Below are 18,161 nucleotides of genomic sequence, written 5' to 3' on the forward strand. Positions count from 1 at the left end.
GTGTTTGTATTTTTTTACAGTTTGTTTCCTGTAATTGATATCTAGTCTCATAGCATTGAGGTTGGAAAAGGTACTAGATACAATTTCAATTTTCTTAAATTTACCAAGGCTTGATTTGTGACCCAAGATATGATGTATCCTGGAGAATTTTCCATGAGCACTTGAGAAGAAAGTGGTTTTGGATAGAATGTCCTGTAAATATCAATTAAGTCCATCTTGTTTAATGTGTCATTTAAACCTTGTGTTTCCTTATTTATTTTCCTTTTGGATGATCTGTCCATTGGTGAAAGTGGGGTGTTAAAGTCCCCTACTATTATTGAGTTACTGTCGATTTCCCCTTTTATGGCTGTTAGCATCTGCTTTATGTATTGAGGTGCTACCATGTTGGGTGCATAAATATTTACAATTGTTATATCTTCTTCTTGGATTGAGCCCTTGATCATTATGTAGTGTCCTTCTTTGTCTCTTGTAATAGTCTTTATTTTAAAGTCTATTCTGTCTGATACGAGAATTGCTACTCCAGCTTTGTTTTGATTTCCATTTACATGGAATATCTTTTTCCATCCCTTCACTTTCAGTCTGTGCATGTCCCTAGGTCTGAAGTGGGTTTCTTGTAGACAGCATATATACGTGTCTTGTTTTTGTACCCATTCAGCCAGTCTATGTCTTTTGGTTGGAGCATTTAATCCATTTACATTTAAGGTAATTATCGATATGTACGTTCTTATTATCATTTTCTTAATTGTTTTGGTTTGTTATTGTAGGTCTTTTCCTTCTCTTGTGTTTCCTGCCTAAAGAAGTTCCTTTAGCATTTGCTGTAAAGCTGGTTTGGTGGTGCTGAATTCTCTTAGCTTTTGCTTGTCTGTAAAGGTTTTAATTTCTCCATCGAATCTGGATGAGATCCTTGCTGGGTAGAGTAATCTGGGTTGTAGGTTCTTCCCTTTCATCACTTTAAATATGTCCTGCCACTCCCTTTTGGATTGTAGAATTTCTGCTGAAAAATCAGCTGTTAACCTTATGGGGATTCCCTTGGATGTTATTTGTTGCTTTTCCTTTGCTGCTTTTAATATTTTTTCTTTGTATTTAATTTTTGATAGTTTGATTAATATGTGTCTTGGCATGTTTCTCCCTGGATTTATCCTGTCTGGGACTCTCTGAGCTTCCTGGACTTGACTGACTATTTCCTTTCCCATATTAGGGAAATTTTCAACTATAATCTCTTCAAATATTTTCTCAGTCCCTTTCTTTTTCTCTTCTTCTTCTGGGACCCCTATAATTCGAATGTTGGTGCATTTAATGTTGCCCCAGAGGTCTCAGAGACTGTCCTTAATTCTTTTCATTCCTTTTTCTTTATTCTGCTCTTTGGTAGTTATTTCCACTATTTTATCTTCCAGGTCACTTATCTGTTCTTCTGCCTCAGTTATTCTGCTATTGATTTCTTCTAGAGAATTTTTAATCTCACTTATTGTGCTGTTAATCATTGTTTGTTTACTCTTTAGTTCTTCTAGGTCCTTGTTAAACATTTCTTGTATTTTCTCCATTCTATTTCCAAGATTTTGGATCGTCTTTACTATCATTACTTTGAATTCTTTTTCAGGTAGACTGCCTATTTCCTCTTCATTTGTTTGGCCTGGTGGGTTTTTACCTTGCTCCTTCATCTGCTGTATATTTCTCTGTCTTCTCATTTTGCTTAACTTACTGTGTTTGGGGTCTCCTTTTCACAGGCTGCAGGTTTTTAGTTCCTGTTGTTTTTGGTGTCTACCCCCAGTGAGTAAGGTTGGTTCAGTGCGTTGTGTAGGCTTCCTTGTAGAGGGGACTGGTGCCTGTGTTCTGGTGGATGAGGCTGGATCTTGTCTTTCTGGTGGGCATGACCGCATCCAGTGGTGTGTTTTGGGGTGTCTGTGAACTTATGATTTTAGGCAGCCTCTCTGCTAGTGGGTGGGGCTGTGTTCCTGTCTTGCTAGTTGTTTGGCATGGAGTATCCAGTACTGGAGCTTGCAGGTCGTTGAGTGGAGCTCGGTCTTAGCATTGAGACGGAGATCTCTGGGAGAGCTCTCGCCGATTGATATTACAAGGGGCTGGGAGGTCTCTGGTGGAGCAATGTCCTGAACTTGGCTCTCTTACCTCAGAGGCTCAGGCCTGACACCCAGCCAGAGCACCAAGACCCTGTCAGCCACAGAGCTCAGAAGAAAAGGGAGAAAGAAAAATAAAAGAAAGAAAGAGAAAATAAATAAAATAAAGTTTTTAAAATAAAAAATTTTTTTTAATTATTAAAATAAAAAAATATAAAAGTAATTTTAAAAAAAAAGAGCAACCAAACCAATAAACAAATGTACCAATGATAACAAGTGCTAAAAACTGTACTAAACAAATAATGGACAGATAGAACCCTAGGACAAATGGTAAAAGCAAACCTATAGAGACAAAATCACACAAAGAAGCATACACATACACACTTACAGAAAGAGAAAGGGGGAAAAAATATATATATAAAGGAAGAGAGTGACAAAATCAATAGACAAATCTACCAATGATAATAAGCTCTAAATACTAAACTAAGATATACATAGAAATCAGGAACTAGTCACTCGCATTCGGCAAACCCCAAGTCTACAGTTGCTCCCAAAGTCCACCTCCTCAATTTTGGGATGATTCATTGTCTTCAGGTATTCTACAGATGTAGGTTACATCAAGTTGATTGTGGAGCTTTAAACCACTGCTCCTGAGGCTGCTGGGAGAGATTTCCCTTTCTCTTCTTTGTTCGCACAGCTCCTGGGGTTCTGCTTTGGATCTGGACCCGCCTCTGCGTGTAGGTGGCCTGAGGGCGTCTGTTCTTTGCCCAGACAGGACAGGGTTAAAGGAGCAGCTGATTAGGGGGCTGTGGCTCACTCAGGCCGGGGGGAGCGAGGGCTATGGAATGCGGGGCAAGCCTGCGGTGGCAGAGGCCGCCGTGACGTTGCACCAGCCTGAGGCATGCCCTGTGTCCTCCCAGGCGAGTTGTCCCTGGATCACGGGACCCTGGCAGTGGCGGCTGCACAGGCTTCGGGAGGGGAGGTGTGGATAGTGACCTGTGATTGCACACAGGCTTCTTGGTGGCTGCAGCAGCAGTCTTAGCGTTTCATGCCCACCTCTCGTGTCCACACTGGTAGCTGCAGCTCACGTCCGTCTCTGGAGCTCATTTAGGTGGTGCTCTGAATCCCCTCTCCTCGCGCACCCCGAAACAATGGTCTCTTGCCTCTCTGGAAGGTCCAGACTTTTTCCCGGACTCCCTCCTCACTAGCTGTGGCGCACTAACCCTCGTCAGGCTGTGTTCACACAGCCAACCCCAGTCCTCTCCCTGGGGTCTGACCTCCAAAGCCCGAGCCCAGGCTCCCAGCCCCGCCCACCCCGGCGGGTGAGCAGACAAGCCTCTCAGGCTGGTGAGTGCTGGTCGGCCCCGATCCTCTGTTCGGGAATCTCTCCGCTTTGCCCTCTGCACCCCTGTGGCTGTGCTCTCCTCCGCGGCTCCGAAGCTCCCCCCTCCGCCACCCGTAGTCTCCGCCCGCGAAGGGGCTTCCTAGTGTGTGGAAACTTTTCCTCCTTCACAGCTCCCTCCCAGAGGTGCAGGTACCGTCCCTATTCTTTTGTCTCTGTTTATTCTTTTTTCTTTTGCCTTACCCAGGTACATGGGGAGCTTCTTGCCTTTTGGGAAGTCTGAGGTCTTCTGCCAGCGTTCAGTGGGTGTTCTGTAGGAGTTGTTCCACATGTAGATGTATTTCTGATGTATTTGTGAGGAGGAAGGTGATCTCCACGTCTTACTCCTCAGCCATCTTCAAGGTCCTCCCTTTCATTAGGTTTTGCGTTGAGATAGTCATGAAAATAACTGCTGACTCACGAGCACTGGACCCAAAAAAGAGGATGAAACAGGTGAAAATCTACCTTCAGGTTAAAGGAAAATGTCGCCCCCTCTGCCTTTTGTTTCTATTGCTTTTTTAGTTGTAAAAAAAGAAATCTGTTTCAGGGGGTGTTTTCAGCTAGTCTGGCATCAGAGAGCCAGGGAATGACAGAGAGGATCAGGGGTAACTCTTATAGGCTGGGCCAGTTCTGTTTAGCAGGACTGGATGGACAGTTTGTACCAGGCTCAGAGTTCTTTGCAAACTTCTTGCAAGATTATCCGTCCTGTGATGCAGTCGTCAGACAGTCCCCCCAAGGTTAGGTGAAGATACTGCCACACACTCTGTCTCCCTTTTGGAGATTTACTAAGCACATTATTTTAATGGCTCTGAGAAATCCTGCAATAAAGAAACTGGTTTAATCCCTTTATTTCCAGCTGCATTTGTTCATGTCATTGGCCTGGGTTCTTAGTAGCAGACCTTGGAGTCCACTCTGGCTAGTTTAAGCAGCAAAGGAATTTGAGAACAATAAGTGTCCAACAGAATATTCTATAAGGGTAGAGAGCCAGGCCCTGAGCTACGTAACCAGGAATAACACTGTCCACACTGCAGGAGTGCTTGCAGGGAATACCACTGCCTTCATCTCTTGGCTTGTATGGCTCAGGTATTAAAAAATGAGAATTGGATACCACAGAGCTATACCCACAAAAACTGCAGTCTGAGCCTTCCCAGCTGTCTTCATCAGCTTGAGTTGCTGTAACACAATAGCATCGACTGGGTAGCTTATTTCTCACAGTTCTGGAAGCCATGAAGTTGAAGATTATGGAGCCAGCCGGTTTGGTCCTGATGAAGACCACCATCTCCCTGTAAGCTCATGTGACCCAGGCTCTGTGTATATGTGGAGAGAGAGCTCTGGTGCTCTCTTCTTTTTTTTTTTTAATTTCTATTTTATACTGGACTATTGTTGATCTACAATATTGTGTTCGTTTCAGGTATACAGCAAAGTGATTCAGTTATACATATACATATATAGTATCTATTATTTTTCAGATTCTTTTCCCATATAGGTTATTACAGAGTATTGAGTAGAGTTCCCTGTACTCTACAGCAGGTCCTTGTTGATTATCTATTTTATATAAAGTAGTGTGTATATGTTAACCCAGACTCCTAATTTATGCCCCCCTCCACCTTTCCCCTTTGGTAACCATAAGTTTGTTTTCTAAGTCTGTGAGTCTGTTTCTGTTTTGTAAATTAGTTCATTTGTATAATTTTTTAAGATTCTGCATATAAACGATATCATATGATATTTATCTTTCTTTGCCTGACTTATTTCACTTAGTGTGATAATCTCTAGGTCCATCCATGTTGCTGCAAATGGCATTATTTCATTCTTTTTAATGACTAAGTAATATTCCATTGTATATATGTACCATATCTTCTTTATCCATTCATCTGTTGATGGACATTTAGGTTGCTTCCATGTCTTGGCTACTGTAAATAGTGCTGCTTTGAACATTGGTGGTGCCCTCTTCTTATAAGGGCACCAATACCATTGTGGAAGCCCCACCCTCATGGCCTCATCTAAACATAATTACCACTCAAAAGTCTCACCTCCTAATACCATCACATTGGTGGGTAGGACATATGGATTCTGGAGGGGACACAGACATTCAGACCATAACACAAGGCTCTCTGTTTCTTTTTCTTTAACTTATACACAAGATTTGTATACAACTAAATACAGAAAAATATATATGAAATGGTCCTTATCTCCTCAGAGATTAGTTTTTTTAGTTTGGGAGACAAAATAGACTGCATGTGACTGGGTGTTCTCTCTCTGGTGCAAACTTTGTCAGAATTCAGACAAGTAAAGGTCAGGCATTTTGGAGCAGTCAAAGAAAGCTGCGAAAGCAGGGGGCTGCATTTGTGACTTGAAAGAAGGCTGTCACTGTCCTATATAACAAGTTGGTCTGCCATTATTTTGTTTAAAGAAACAGTTTCCCGGACTTCCCTGGTGGCACAGTCGTTAAGAATCCGCCTGCCAATGCAGGGAACACAGGTTCGAGCCCTGGTCTGGGAAGATCCCACATGCCGTGGAGCAACTAAGCCCATGTGCCACAACTACTGAGCCTGCACTCTAGAGCCTGCACACCACAGCTATTGAAGCCTGCGTGCCTAGAGTCCATGCTCCGCAACAAGAGAAGCCACCACAGTGAGAAGTCTGTGCACCGCAATGAAGAGTAGCCCCCACTCGCCGCAACTAGAGAAAACCCAAGTGCAGCAACGAAGACCCAACGCAGACAAAAATAAATAAATTAAAAAAAAAAGAAACAGGTTCCCTTGGATGTAGATTTATTTTCTAAACAAACAACAGACTGACTCGGGTTTATCAAAACACTTAGTGACTCAGGTGTTGCTTTAGGAGAAGATGAGGTAGTGGTGCCTGACCGGTCTTGGGGCATGCCAGGGTCATGGCAAGGGTGAGAGCCCAAAATCTCTCTCAGTCTGCTTAAGGGTCGCTGAGCCTAGGTTCCTTGGGCTGATTGGAACCACTAGCAGATATACATGATCCACTCCTTTCTTTAGGGAAAGCTACACCAGTCACTGCTCCCATGGGGGGCTGTGACTGTCTGACAGATCCCCAGAGAAAGCTATTCTTTGGTCTTTCTCAGAAACACAATTAGAGAGCTCAAGTTATGATGGAGACAATCGGATTTATCTGGAAAGAAAACCTGTTTTCACGAGAGCCCTACTTCAAGGAATGAGAATCTTGAGCATTTGCTCATAACACTTTGCCATCCCAGTCGTCGGAATGGGTCTCACCATCACTGGCCATCAGTTAGGCTGTTTCTCTGTCCCCACACTGGGGTAACCACGGGAGGCACTTGGGCACGTGATTTTTCTCAGAGGAGCTGGAGGAGAACATGGCTTGGGCATCTCAACCCTCTGAAACAGCACCTCGTTCTCAGCTTTCTGACTGAACGTCACTCCGTGATAGTCATCAAACAAAGCTGGTGAGACACATGGTCACTGTGGTCTAGGAGCTTACCATCTCAGAGAGAACACATTTGTTATGGACAAACATCCAGAAAATATACAGGCCAACAAAAAGATGTGCCAAAGCCACATCTGGCCCCTTTGAAGCCGTGAGCCCATCCCCTCCACCAGTGCTACAAAGGAAAGTCTCCAATCCCCTCCAAACATCTGGGTGAACACACCTGTCTTTCCAGTACATTGGTTGGAATTGGAGACAGCTTGCCATTTTTTCATTCCCAGGCATCTCTTCTACCACTTGGCCCATCCACTCAGGACCCAGAAGTCTTTTTTTTTTTTTTTTTTTTTTTGCAGTACGCGGGCCTCTCACTGTTGTGGCCTCTCTCGTAGCAGAACACAGGCTCCGGACGCACAGGCTCAGTGGCCATGGCTCACGGGCCCAGCCGCTCCGCGGCATGTGGGATCTTCCCGGACCGGGGCACGAACCCGTGTTCCCTGCATCGGCAGGCAACTCTCAACCACTGCGCCACCAGGGGAGCCCCCAGAAGCCTTTTTTAGGGTGTAAGAGAGGCAAGAACTCAGTCATTTGGACAGTATGTTGGATGTTCCCCACCCATCAACTCTGTCAGCCCCATGACAGATGATACCTACACACAGCTGTTTTCCTTGAAGGCTAAACTTCCTTCCTATGCTTGATGTGTGTTTACTATGCGACACTTTAATTGATGGCATTTGCATGAAATTCATAAAGCTGTGAGCAAGTCACTTCCTACGTCTTACTATCCTCATCTCTTGAGGAAAAGCATATAATAATACATAATATATAACAGGATATAATACCTATTTAGTATATAATAATGTAATAATCTCTAAGGTTTTGTCATTTCAGCTCTAGCATTCTATGAACCTCTCCTCTATTCAGTGAAATTGGTCACTGCCGATTCCAATACAAGTCACTTCTCTTCCAAAATATTTTTCCTCATTTTAGTTCCTAATCTGTTAGTGAACATATACAACCTAATCGTATAGTTGAAGTCAGGAATGTAGAGCAAAAGTTCTTCCACCAAGCCCTATGGTATTTTATCTTCAAAGTTCTCTGCAATTCTACAGGCTGTGATTGAGTTTGTTCACCTGAAATCGCCACGATTATGATTATTGGGTCTTCCACGCCCCACGCAGAGCCCACTCTCAGTAGATTAGACCCATCAATCCAGAGCTCATGCACCTGGCAATATCCTTATGTATGATAGAGAAACATGAAATAAGCAATAAAAAAAGGGAGTCTTTTATAGGCAAAAGAGAAATGACCACTGAGCCTGACAGTGAGGAATAGTGTAAATTATAAAAACTAGACCCAGTGGTCTTTAACTCTTTCGTGGAGGCAACACATCTCTGTAGGGCAGTGATTGTTCAACAGATCTGGGTTTAAATCCAGGCATTGCAATATAGTCCCTGTGAGACCTTGGGAAAGTTATTCTAGGAAGACACATGGTTATGTAAAAATACAGCTTGCATATATGCTCAGGTCTCTAGAAAAGAGAGGGTATGGGTATCCGAGAAAGGAAGAACCGTTCCTGGGGGTACAGGTAGCCAAGGTGTTACTGAGTGTCATTGGCTTTTATGTTTACAAGTGATGCTCTCTGAGTGTTTTGAGTCCAGGGAGTGAGCTGAAAAGACCTTCTCAGGAACCGTGTTTTTCTCTTCTGTTCTGGGACCCATGGCTTGTGGTTAATGGTAGCTCTTCGGTGCCTTCAGAGCCTGCATCCAAGTTTTTCCCTCAGGGAGATAAATATTAATCTTCGAGACCAGACTTGATTTTTAAAAACAGAAGCAAGTCTGAGGAGTTATGTAGGTAATCATACTGGATAAGAATACCTGGGGTAAAAAAAATATGGTTATACACATAGATTGATCATTTTTCGTGTTTGTTATTTACTTCTGAAAGCAATTTGCTGAGATTCTGCCAAAGAGAATTTTAAAATGTTAAAGACTGTTGAACTGACTTTGCTGGTAAGCCAGGTAGTCGGCTGTAATTTATCTAACTCCCTAAGGGTGCACGGTTCTCCTTAGACTCTCTGTGTGTGCGTGTGTGCGTGTGCGTGCATGTGTGTGTATATTGCTAAAAGCACCACCACTACAAATTCTAGTGTCTTCTTGAGTCGACCAGTCCAGTAGGCTTCTTGCATTAGATTGTTTCCCAATCTTTAGTCATTTGTCAGCCAACTTTTAAATTGTTTTCCATTACCTACCTAGACAGCTATTTGCATATTAATTTCCTCTCAACCAATTCACTTTTTAAGTCCATCCCATTTCTGAAAGTGGAAAACTAACACTGTCAGTTACCCTGAATAGCAAATAGTAGAAAGAAATACAATAAAACGGATCCATTATTAATCCATGAAGTTAGCCTAAGATCTGCATTCTCTTTACCGAAAAAGAAGTTGCACAAGTCCTGGGGAGTTGTTAAAGGCATGCCAGCAGCAGACTGGGGTTTTCTCCTGGACTGCAGTCAGAGGGGTGAGCTGAGAGCAGTAAAGGGAATAATTCTTCCAGGTGCTCTAACGAGATGTTAGGCCAAGTCTAGTGACCTTCCAAAAACATCACATGAGCTGCTAGTGGAACGTGTCCTTTGCTTGGGAGACATTGGCTTAGCACAGTGTTCTTGCCTTTAACCCCGCAGGTCTCCACGGGGCTGGCACAGATACCAGGCATGTCCATGAATACTGTACACCTGTCCTTTGGGACCAAGATTAGCATCTTCAGCTTCCAGACCTCTCCCTTTGCTACCCCTAAATCTGGCAGGTGCCCCAGACAGGGCCACCATGGAAGGCCAGCACCGTCCAGACAGAAGCATGTCCCACTTTTGCTAGGCCTGCTTCAGAGCCCCTGGAGATGGAAAAATGAAGTGCTTTCAGAGGAAGCAGCAAAACTGGGAGCAGTAACTCTTTACGGGCAATGAGGACATGATACTAGATGAAGCTGAAGTTGTGTGGTCTGGCCTTGGACTCTCCCCACTCACACAACCCCAGGCTCCTGGGGCCTGACACAGTTGCGACAGATGCTTTCCAGAGGGGAGCCAGGTGGTTTTCAACACAACAGGCCCCAGAATAATGCTCATTGGCAGCTCCTTCTGAGATAACTTCAGACATGGCTGGCTTGCAGGGCAGAATCCGATCTTGTGCTATTTATTATCTGAGTCCATTGGTGGGGATTTTCCTCATCTCTCCACCACCACACACACACACACACACACCACCTTTCCCATATGTGTTTGTGCAAAACGGACTTTGGATCCAAACGTCATGGTGCCCTCAAACACACCACAGCACATCCCAAGTCCTCGCTATAATTTTATCTCGAACTCAGCTCTAGTATTCCATGAAGCAAAATTGGAAATGGCCTTTAATCATTCAGAGAGATGAATGTGTGCGCGCGTGTGTGTGTGTGTGTGTGTGTGTGTGTGTGTGTGTAAGGGTAAATGCTCTTTTTCAGGTGCCAGATTCTTTCCTGAGCGACGGCTGAGATGGACAGAGCTGATGAATTAATACTTACGCTGGCCAAATGTCCCCCGGTCCCTATTCTTGCTAGAAGCACCAGATCACACCCCAGAATAGCCACACTGTACCCCTGCACACAGCCAGGAAGATTTCATAAACTTTCTTCTTTTTTTGATAAATGTGATAAATATTGTATTTAAAGACATAAAGCAGTCTCTCTTTAAAGCCATCACAGGCAAGGGAAGCTCTGTGTTCCCCTCAATACAGTGGAATATGGCTGTGAATCAGAGGTTTAAGGAACAAAGTTGAATCCTGTCCTGTGTCAAGAAGAGGAATACACAGCTCCGAGGCTGATGTGTTTCTCTTCTTCGGCCCATGGCGGGCTTGCTTCTGCCTTCTTTCACGAGGCTCGAGGTCTGTAAAGCCAGGGTCTGTGGAGGACTTCTGGGGCCTGGATCCTGCAGCCAGGAGGCCAAGGCGTGACCGACAATCACCATGGTCTCAGGGTGAACCTGTGAGGCACATGCAGGGGAAAGGCTCAGAGGCTTCTGGACGGAGTTTCTCAGACTTGTCATTAACAAGGGGCAGAGAAAGAGCAGATGAAAAGGAGACAAGGGTAACCTCAAAGGAGTTATTTTAACGAGCGAATGCATCATACGGTAGGAATCGTAATGTGAAATTTTCCAAACGCCCCATCTGTGTGTTATCCAACGTGCAGGATTCCCCTTAAATCCTGCTCTCGAGGGACTGCCTTTATTAATGTTTTAATGGGCCCTGAGATCTCCAGGAGGGAAACTCCTGGTAAGGAGAGGTTCGTAAGAATTATTTGTGGTTATTTGGACCCACCCACAGCGTATTGCATGGCTGACCGCGGTGTCCTTCCTGAGGCCGTCCTCTGCCCTGGCCTTTGTTGCCACAGGGTCTCACAGTTGAGCATCTCTTCCTGTGACTGCTCTTTCCTTGCCCTCTGAAGGCTCCTTCCCCTCCACGCCACCCACAGGAGGTGTTCATTGCTAGAGTTTCCATTGTTCTTTCCATGATGGTTCTTGGGTCTCTAGCTCCAACCCGGACCTGTTTTCAGAGCTCTAGACCACATATAACTGTTTACTAGACATCCCTACTTAATTGTCTCATGAAACCCTCCATCTCAACAACTTCTCCTCCCCCTCTCCTCTTGTGTCCCCCAGTTTAGCGAACTCTGCCACCACCCACACACACGGCCAAGGACTTTGGGGGGTCATCCTTGGTTCCTCTTCCCTTCCCAACTGCAATTCCCCACCAGCTTCTTAACCCCACCTCCTAAGCGTGTCTCCTTCTGCTTTCCTTCATGGCCATGGCAATCATCCTGGCCTCTGCTACCCTGATCTCTCACTTGAACCCCCACATCCACATGGCTTACAAGGCCATCTTCATGAACTTGTGCTACCTCTCAAGTCATCTTTCATCACTTTCTCTCCTACTTTATGCTCCGAACATTTGGATCTCCTTTTATTCCCTGCACTGACCATTCTCGCACTGACTTTGGCTGTTGCACAAATAATTCCCTCTGCCTAGAACACACAGCTTCCCCTTCCACAGCTCTCTCTCACTTTCCCATGCTGCTTCTATCATCTTTCATCCTTTGGTTGGGTTACACAGCTTTTTCCCAGGGAAACCTTGCAGGTTAGGTTGCCCATGATTCCCTAAATCTCTCCCTTTATAATACTGATTATACCATATTGGTGACACTTGTTTAAGTGTCCACTTTCCCAGCTTAATTACTTCATTAAACACATCAGATGTCTTTTATTTCTTTTTTGGGGGGGGGGTTTTGCTTTATCATTTTTAAAAATTGAAATATAGTTGATTTACAATATTGTGCTAGTTTCAGGTGTACAACAAAGTGATTCAGCCATATATATGTATATATTCTTTTTCAGCTTATTTTTCACTATACGTTACTATAAGATATTGAATATAGTTCCCTGTGTTATACAGTAAATCCTTATTGTTTATCTGTTTTATGTATAATGGTTTGTATCTGTTAATCCCAAACTCCTAATTTATCCCTCCCCTGTCCCTTTTCCCTTTGGTAATCATAAGTTTGTTTTCTATGTCTGTGAGTCTGTTTCTGTTTTGTGTAGAGATTCATTCGTATTATTTTTTAGATCCCACATATGTGATATCATATTTGTCTTTCTCTGACTTACATCACTTAGTATGATAATCTCTAGGTCCATCCATGTTGCTGCCAATGGCAGTATTTCATTCTTTTTAAACGCATCAGATGTCTTAATGGTCACATTTATTTTTTCCTTGAGACCATCCTCTAGGAACCCTCCATCATCCTGTTTAGACCAGAAGTGTTTGTTCACTAAACCTTCCATAGAACTATCAATCCCTGTTAGGTCCAACACTTTTTTTTCTGGTGGATTCTTTGCCAGATTCCATACTGTTTTCTCTACTGCTTTATATCCTTGGTTGGTGAAATTCATCCTCCAGGAACTTCATGAGAATGGAGGCATAGAAATATATCTTTTTTGAAAACTTGCATGTTTGAAAATGTCTTTATTCTGCCTTTGCACTCGTTGTATACTTGGGCTAGGTATAAAATCCTATGCTAAAAATCATTTGCCTTCTCATTGTTAATACATTTCCCTGGAGTTTTCTATTGTAAAGGGCTGATGTTGAGAGTTCTAATATCTTTTTGCTTATAATTTTTAGAGAATCTATCTTTGTCCTTCTGGACCTGGAAGCTGTTAGCATCCTTTTCCTTCTTCTTAGCGTTCTGAAATCTCAAGGTGATATGCTTTGGTGGAGATCCTTTTCTTTCTTTATTTTGGTGAGTAGGTCCTTACAATCAGAGAGTGCATGTCCTGGGACTTCCCTGGCGGTCCAGGGGTTAAGACTATGCACTTCCAATGCAGGGGGTGTGGGTTCGATCTGTAGTTGGGGAACTAAGATCCCGCATGCCATGTGGTGTGGCCAAAAAATTTTTTAAAAGTGCATGTCCTTCACCTCTGGGACATTTTCTTATATTTCTCTTGTAGTTTCTTCCCCACCATTTTCTCTGTCTTCTCTCTCTGCGTAAATGTTGAAGTTCATAGACTGATTAATTTCCTTCTCTTTTCTTTCCTCTTGCCTATATATTTGTCTTTAGTTCTATTTTCTTTTTTCCCTAAGAGGTTATTGATTTTTAACTTCCTATCATTTTATTGGATTTATGTCAGATCCAGAGTTTCCATGGTTCATTTTCTTCTCTGAATAAACTTTTTGCTCCTGTTGGTGTTAGGAAGTGTTGGTGTTGGGAAGTGGTGGTCACTTGGGCAATATGGGTGGACAGAGAGATTAGGGTCTGCTGTTCCTTTAATAGTGCCTTGACTAATCCCTACCTCCTGCCTTTGCTGATACCTGGTGCCTGCAATTCCTGAGCCTTTCTGAGATTTTTCAGGATGAGTTGACTTGCTTTTCCCTTCCGTCTTCCACTGTAGGTACTTGGTATTCAGCCATCACAGCTTTGCTAACTCCTTCATTCACTGTTCATCTTCCAAGATGGTCATTAATATCTCTCGTACTCTACTGTAGTCATGACTATTTTCTTTAACCTTGTGGTTTCATACATTTTAAAATTCATTCACTATCATTTTGGTAGCATTTCAGAAGTGGACAGGGATATATGCATGTGTTCAATTTTCCATGTTTACTTAAAACCATTTACTATTTTTTTTTTTTTTTTTTTTTTTTTGCGGTACGTGGGCCTCTCACTGCTGTGGCCTCTCCTGTTGCGGAGCACAGGCTCCGGACGTGCAGGCTCAGCGGCCATGGCTTACGGGCCCAGCCGCTCTGCGGCATGTGGGATCCTCCCAGACTGGGGCACGAACCTGTGTCCCCTGCATTGGCAGGCAGACTCTCAACCACTGCGCCACCAGGGAAGCCCCATTTACTATTCTTTACTGAAGTTGTGGCCGAGTTTTCTGATTCCTGGTACTTGGCGGAAAAGTCTTAATTTGAGTTCTGGTTGTAGACCTTCCCTTCCTCCTTCCCTCTCTCCCTCCCTTCTTTTCCTTCCTTCTTTTCTTGTCTCTCTCTTCTTTATGTTTTTTCTTCATCCTGTCCTTCTGTCCCGACTCACAGACAGGGTCTCAGCCACTTCATACTATTTGGCTTCAGAATCTTCAGGCTCCATCTAGGCTTTTCTTAATTTCTTGTGATCACAGAATTGTTGCTTGCTATCTTATTATGAAATATTTTATTTTACTGTTGATTCTATGGATCTCAACTCATTCTTTAGATCCTCCTGTGATGATGAGAATGACAGTGATAAGGACGATATATTTATGGAGCTCTTGACACGTACCAAGCCCTAAATTAAGCATGTTACATAGATTATCTCCTTTAACTGACCCAATGGGCTAGTTAATATTTATTTCCTCATCTTATAGATAAGAAAACTAAAGCTTATGGAGTTTTTATAACTTGCCCAAGAAAATATAACTGGTGAGTTGTAAAACTAGGTTTTTAAAGAACGACTTCCTGACATCCAAGATTAGACTTTTACCCATACTGCAATACTACAGGCTTCTTGATGGCAAGTGCTATTAGACAAGGCACCGATCAAAACATTATTTTGAACCATGGGATTCCCACTACTTGCCTGAACACTTTCTAACGATAGAATGAGATGCCTAATGCTTTCGTGAGTGCTCCTCTGGAAAGAGCTACACAGGGGTTGGATGGCCTTGTGTGAGGGTGTGTGGGGGGGAGGATTCCTGCATTCGGATGGAGCATGGACTTTACAATCCCTTTATTTTAGTTTGTTTTTTTACACTAATGATAGTTAACATTTATTGAGCAGTTACCTTGTTCCAAACATGGTTGCTATTAAATTGCCTTTATATACCTTATCTCGTTGAATTGATTCTAGGACCTATCTTTTAGCATCATCTTCATTTAGTAAGGAGGAAACTGAGGCTAAAGAGATTATCTGACTTACACAGGGTCACACACCAGGGAGTGAAGAGCTGAGATTTCAACTTATAATTATCAGAAACTGTAAGCTAAAGACCAGAACAATCAGAGATTTCCCCTGAATGAGTAATAGCCACAGCAAGTTCGAACAGAGGGGCGGCTGGAGACTCACATGGGAAGTAAAGGTGATCTTCTGCTTCCCATCCGCTCGGTTCCCCTTCTCTTTTTGGTTCTTGCTCTCATGAATTCCGTGTGTCAATCCCAAGTCTCCTTCATGGAGACCTTGACCATGAATTGTGGAGGAAAAGAAACCTGGGCCAGAGCCAGAAGACCTGGGTCCTTATGCCAGGCTTTGGACTGCAAGCAACCCCTAGCCACTCTGAGTCTCAGCCCTCCCAGCTGTAAAATGGTAATAACAACCTTAAATTATAGGCACAATCCCTTTAAACATTTCAGGTTTATGCTTCTGACTGTTCTGCTGTGGTTTTCCTTCCACAGTCTCCTAGAAACTTCCTCTTAGACCAAGCAGCAGAACTGGGACCTCACTCCTTATCCTCATTTCATTCTCTGTGTATTGTGTATCAGTGGGAGGGATGAAAAGATCGTACCTTCAGACATTTAATTAATCTTAGCATTTAATATTAAAAATAATAATAGCTAGCATCTGTTGAATGCTTACTATGTCCAGATATTGTGCTAAGGATGGTATAAACACCGTTTCACTTCATCCTCATACCAATCCCAAGAGGCTGGGCCATTATTATCTTGTTCTCATTCTAGACCAAAAATGTCCTGAATGTGGTTGACTTAGTCTACTCAGGCTGCCATAACTAATACCATAGACTGGGGGGCTTAAACAACAGAAATGTGTTTTCTCACGGTTCTGGAGGCTGGAAAATCCAAGGTAAGGACTGGCAGGGTTTGATTTCTAGTGGGGGCCTTCTTCCTGGCTTTCAGATGACTGTGACCTCACACGGTGGAGAGAGATTGCTTTCTCTTCCTTTTCTTACAAGGCGAACAATCCTTTGGGTTAGGACCCACCTTTATCACCCCATTTAACCATAAGTACTTCCTAAAAGCCCTGTCTTCACATATGGTCACACTGGGGCTCTGAGTTTCAACATATGAATTTGGGGGGATACGATTCACCCCATAGCAATGGTGGACAACGTTTAGCTTGGCTTTAATGGACATATGCTATTCATGTTATTAACACATGAAAATGTTTGAGGTGGGAAGATGGCATCTTTCTGCTACTTTCTAAACACCCTCCCTTCCCCATGAAGAGGGTGGACAGATCACCCGTTAGAAAATAGGACTGTCTCAACGTTTGACAGGAAGGGCCAACACTTCTGTTGCTTATCAAACAGCAGGAAGAATTAAAAGTTTCTTCGGGTTTGAAGAAACTTGGTCCTTTGTGGGATGACCCTTTTATTATCCCGACAAAGGACCTCCTGGGATTGTCTTTAAGAGAAAAGTAGTCTCCTTAGTGTTCCTCTCTCTGTCCTTAGATGAGAGATGGCTCCAGTATCAAAACTTAGTTGTTTTTCTCCTTTCTGTCTGCAGAACTAACCCTCTCCTCCAGAGGCTTTTGGTGATGGATCCCCTTCTTTTCCAGGAAGATAAAGAAACTATTTCGGAAGCTGAAAGGTGAGACAGAGCCTGGAGAAGCTGACTCCGCCTGTTCAAAGCATCCAGAGCAGTGGGATCTAGACTACAGCCTGGAACCATACACTGGACTGACGCCAGAGTACATGGAAATGAGTAAGATCCCATGGGCTTTCCTTCCACTGGGGTGCGTTCAGATAAGGGGGTCAGGGGGAGGGTTAGGAAAATAACTGAGGCAGCCTCTGCTCGTTCCCGGGCTTCATGGTGACACAGTGTCGCCTTCAGTGCCACGTGGAAGTTGAGGAGGGTGTGGGCAGAAGGAGCCCTGGTCTGCGAACCGGCAGCATCTCATCACCAACTTGATACTCAAATGTTCCCCTCTTCTTTGGGGGCCCCCTGTCTTCATCTGTCAAATGACAGGTGTTGTCTCTCGGGTTCCTTCCCGTGGTTTCTACCATGAGAGGCAAATTGGGAAGTCTGATATTTAAGAATGCAATTTCCACTAAGAAAGAGGAAAGTGGTCCTCTGACACTTGGGACAAGGATTCATAAATCTTGACGAGGAGAATATAGGAGAGTCCCTCACTCTGATAAGGCGGGGCTGGGGAAAATGTCATCTTTCCTCTAAAAATGGTGGGGGTGTTTTGGGTAGGGGGTGAGAGGAAGATTTCTAGTTATAGTCTCTGATTGTTCTTGGATGAGGCCTAAGAGTAGGAGCGCATGCAGCGCAGGCCCACAGAACACAGTCATTTCAGACGTGGTTCGGAAGCCACGTGTTCTCCATCGTGAGCGGTGTCCCAGCTTGGACCAGCTGCCTTCAAACACTTGGCTTATTAATAATCCTGAGCTTTCACTGGGCTGAATATTTGAGGAGCCTGTTTCCAAGACTTGGAACTAATGAATTAAAAACATAGGACCGAGAGGGCAGACATATCACGTAAACATTGACTCAATCTAGAGTGAATGGAGAAACATGAATCAGATCCAACGAAAGAATCACTCAGGACTTCATATCATTGGACCCTCATTGTGTTTGCATAATGACTCCTGCCTTCTTTGGTTAATTCCTTTTAACAGGGGCTACTAATGCCTCTGTGTACCAGGTACCTCACTTGTTATTTCTAATGGATACTTATCCTCTGTCTTCATAAGAGAGAGAGAGAGGGAGGGAGAGAGAGAGAGAGAGAGAGAGAGAGAGAGAGTGTGTGTGTGTGTGTGTGTGTGTGTGTGTTAAGGGTAGAGGG

The 18,161-nt window shown here is 43.7% G+C and overlaps 1 protein-coding gene across 1 annotated transcript in view; it reads left to right on the plus strand.

Moving 5' to 3' along the window:
* Nucleotides 1-18,161, plus strand: part of ANO2 (anoctamin 2) — a 318,802-nt gene that overhangs the window by 265,241 nt on the left and 35,400 nt on the right. Inside the window, exon 21 of the mRNA XM_065886527.1 lies at nucleotides 16,929-17,074. Within this exon, the coding sequence (XP_065742599.1) occupies nucleotides 16,929-17,074 (146 nt within the window). The remainder of the gene's footprint in view (nucleotides 1-16,928; nucleotides 17,075-18,161) is intronic.

The sequence above is a fragment of the Phocoena phocoena genome, chromosome 11 (assembly GCF_963924675.1).
Source record: "Phocoena phocoena chromosome 11, mPhoPho1.1, whole genome shotgun sequence".
Classification (NCBI taxonomy): Eukaryota; Metazoa; Chordata; class Mammalia; order Artiodactyla; family Phocoenidae; genus Phocoena; species Phocoena phocoena.